Here is a 3,182-nt window from a genome sequence, read left to right as displayed (position 1 = left end):
TTTGAAGAACGCTATAAAACTCTGATACAACTTCAATTGTTACTTGGCAAGTTGGATACTAATTATACAAATCGTCGGTATTCCCGGTATTTTCGGTCCCAAATCCTAGCGTCGTATAAATCACGAGTTATACCCAGGCTTGACTAAACTCCTCACACTCGCTAGAGTCAAATAAAGTCATCATCAGCAAAATGCTGCCTTCGCATCCTCACAATTGAGTGGAAGCGTAAAAAAGCAGAGGTACAAAAAAAACAGAGTAAGGAAAAGCAAAATAAAAACACATGTTAGTGAGGCGTTGGGCACTCAGAGCACTCATTGAGCCTCTGGAGCGACGCTTTGTATGTGAAAAAAAAATCTTGGAGGCTGTTTTGAGTGTGAGTGTAAGTGAGCGACGCACCACAAGAAAAAGATGAACAGATAGACTCGCTCTTGTTTTGCGACGCACATGCTCAGGATTAATGATGCACAATGTTGTTAGTTTTGATGCTTATTTCTGCTTGCTCTTGCTCATTTTCTACTCGGCGAGGAGTTTTTGGCAAGCCTGTATACCAGGTGTATAAAGGACTGGATATTGTTAAGCTTATACAACACGGCAGACTATGGTGGGCTGGACACGCTGTTCGTATGCCGGAAGAGCGTCAAGTGAAGATAATATTCAGTAGAGAAACCGGAAGAGGCCGTAGGTTTCGTAGAATGTTTGTACAAGTAAGTAAAATGTTATAGAAAGGAGGGACAAACCAGATCAGTAGTATTCAATGTTTTTATTCAATAGTTGATTACAAATATACATCATTTGCAACAGAGGGTCAATTCAAATGTTGGCCATTTAATCTATTTTCCACATAGATAATTTCATTCAATGGTTATTTAATAAATAGAGCATAGACAGATTCTAACAGAGGTCGGTTGCATCATTTGCCTTATTACTGTTGATATTCTATTTTTTCCTTGTTGGATTCTGAATTCTGTTCGTCTCTATCGGTGTGATAAATATAGGCCTTGCCAGAGTGGATGTCCGTCTTTTCGCCCTCCAAAGGTACGTACTGGATTAGCTCATCCTTGTTCTCTGTTAGCAGCTGTTTCAATTGATGTACTTCTTTGTCTCTTGCCAGAGCACTCAGTTTACCCATCAGCTCGGGGTCTTCCTCGAGGGCCTGATCCAACACATCCCAAGAAATAAATTTTAAGTCGGATCCGAAAAATAGATCATCCGAGAGAATGTCAATGATGTGATGCAAATCCAATGGTCGTACTTTGTTGTAAAGCTTGCCGTTCTCCAAAGGAACATTATCCAAGGGATTCTTTGAGGAACGCATGAATCTTGCAAACCAGTTGTTAGCGGTATTTTGAGGTGTTGGATGCTGAGTCTGTAATGCAACAAGGGTTTGAACACAATGTGGATAATATGGTAGTAGTTCCAAAATACTTACGAAAAATCCACCACGTCTGCCAATCCTTGGTACGCTCTTTGATTGCTTCAGAAAAAAGTTTTCGAAATCCCCGCGCCGTCCAATGCGAGGTACGCTCTTAGAAAGTTTTATGAAAAATCCTGGCGTTTCATCGGCCGCTACAATGGAAATAGCCACCAGAAACAGAATGAACTTCATTGTGTAGATATAAGTTTTTTTTATCACTACTAGCTTTGCTCGCCGACTGATTTATGTGACTATCTGTTGTGGATCTCGAGTATTTATATGTTATCCTCACTTACGCGGGTATGTAAAATAACCCGCATCTTGCATATAGTGGAATTCAAATTATCTAATCGAATTTCGCATGTTAAGTGGTTCAATGGGGTAATGAACTTTGATGACTGTTGCAAATTTGGATTATTCAAGAATTAACATTTTAGTTTAACCCTTTCCTTCTCACGACTTTTTTCAACTAGGAAGAAATCACATTTAAGAAAAATGCTAGATTAGAAGTTATTTGGCATAGCTAAAGTTAGTGGAAAACGTAAAAAAAAAATTTTGATTGTATATCAATAGTTACTAGATGTTTTTCAATAGTTTCACTATTAAATATAGGTATAATCGATTGCTGTCTAATGGAATCATAAATATGTGACAAATATTGCTTTCTGTTGTTGAAACAATCCGATGAAAATTGGAAGCTTAATTTGATGGAGATTTACTGCTACCATGGGAAGGAAAGGATGAATAACAAGAAAAAATATTATGGTAGAATTAATAGAGGCCCTGGCTCTGGTAATGGTGGGGCACCAGCATTTCTGACATAATTTGTTCATTCATTATTTAGCGTCAGTAGTAAGAATCATATCATAAAATATCAAGCAATTTCAAATATTACGATATTTTTATTGCATTTTATAGTCATAAAACGCAATGCAATCGTCTAATTCATTTTCCAAAAACATTCAATTCAAAAATTATTTCAGGTATTCCTTCGGATACCATCGGAAATTCCATTCCCTCCGAAATTTCTCCAGTAATTCTTCCGGTATTTCCAGCAAAAAACCCTTCCACAAATCTCGGACAAGATTTTAGGAATTTCCTTGGGAGTTTACAAACGAATTGCTAACGGAAGTTGTAACGGAACTCCTGAAGGCATTTCCGACATTAAATTTGTCCAAGAATATCATTGGAGTATTTTGACGGAATTTAGCCTAGGAATCTTTCCAATTAATCCTTTTCTAATTACTGCGGAGATAAATCCAGCAATTCCTCTGGAGATTCCCCAAGACATTCTTTTTAAAATTCAAAGAAGCAATTCTAAGAAAATTTTGAAAATTTCTTCGGAAACTCCTTCATGAATTCCTTTAGAATTTTTTCCACTCCTTTAGAATTTCTTTGGAAATTCCTTTAGGAATTCCTTTCAAATTCTTTGAATATTTCTTCGGAAATACCGTAGAAACTTCCTCCAGGAAATCCCTCGGAAATTCTTTTAGTGAAACCATATGAATTTTTTTCCGAAATTCCTGCAGGAATTATTCCGGAAATTTAGTTGGAAGAATTTTTCCGATAATTTATTAAAGTATGAAATAGGAATTTTCGGAAGAGTTTCTAAATGAAATTTCAATAGAATGTACAGATGAAATGACCGAAAAAACGCTTAAAGTAATTTTTGAATGAATTTCAGAAGTGACTCCCGAAAAATATCTTAAAGGAATATCCGAAGGTCTCAAGACATTTTTAATTAAAATATTGGAGGAATGTCCGACG

The 3,182-nt window shown here is 36.5% G+C and overlaps 1 protein-coding gene across 1 annotated transcript; it reads right to left on the bottom strand.

Annotated features, from left to right (window-relative positions):
- Positions 1-756: 756 nt before the first annotated feature.
- LOC134215415 (uncharacterized) lies at positions 757-1,639 on the bottom strand. The gene is made up of 2 exons (XM_062694614.1): positions 1,431-1,639; positions 757-1,367 (listed from the first exon to the last, which is right to left on the bottom strand). Exons 1-2 carry the CDS (start codon positions 1,605-1,607, stop codon positions 924-926), a joined length of 621 nt encoding a protein of 206 aa, XP_062550598.1. The 5' UTR covers positions 1,608-1,639; the 3' UTR covers positions 757-923.
- Between the last annotated feature and the right edge of the window lie 1,543 nt (positions 1,640-3,182).

This window comes from Armigeres subalbatus, chromosome 2, assembly GCF_024139115.2.
Source record: "Armigeres subalbatus isolate Guangzhou_Male chromosome 2, GZ_Asu_2, whole genome shotgun sequence".
Taxonomy (NCBI): domain Eukaryota; kingdom Metazoa; phylum Arthropoda; class Insecta; order Diptera; family Culicidae; genus Armigeres; species Armigeres subalbatus.
The sequence above is the reverse complement of the archived record's forward strand: the minus strand, read 5'-3'. Positions and strand labels throughout refer to the sequence as shown.

Excerpts from the sequence above, each read along its gene's own strand:
- LOC134215415 (XM_062694614.1), bottom strand. The coding sequence starts at position 1,607 with ATGAAGTTCATTCTGTTTCTGGTGGCTATTTCCATTGTAGCGGCCGAT. Across the intron at positions 1,368-1,430 it reads GCAGACGTGGTGGATTTTTC|ACTCAGCATCCAACACCTCA; the intron begins GTAAGTATTTTG and ends GTTGCATTACAG.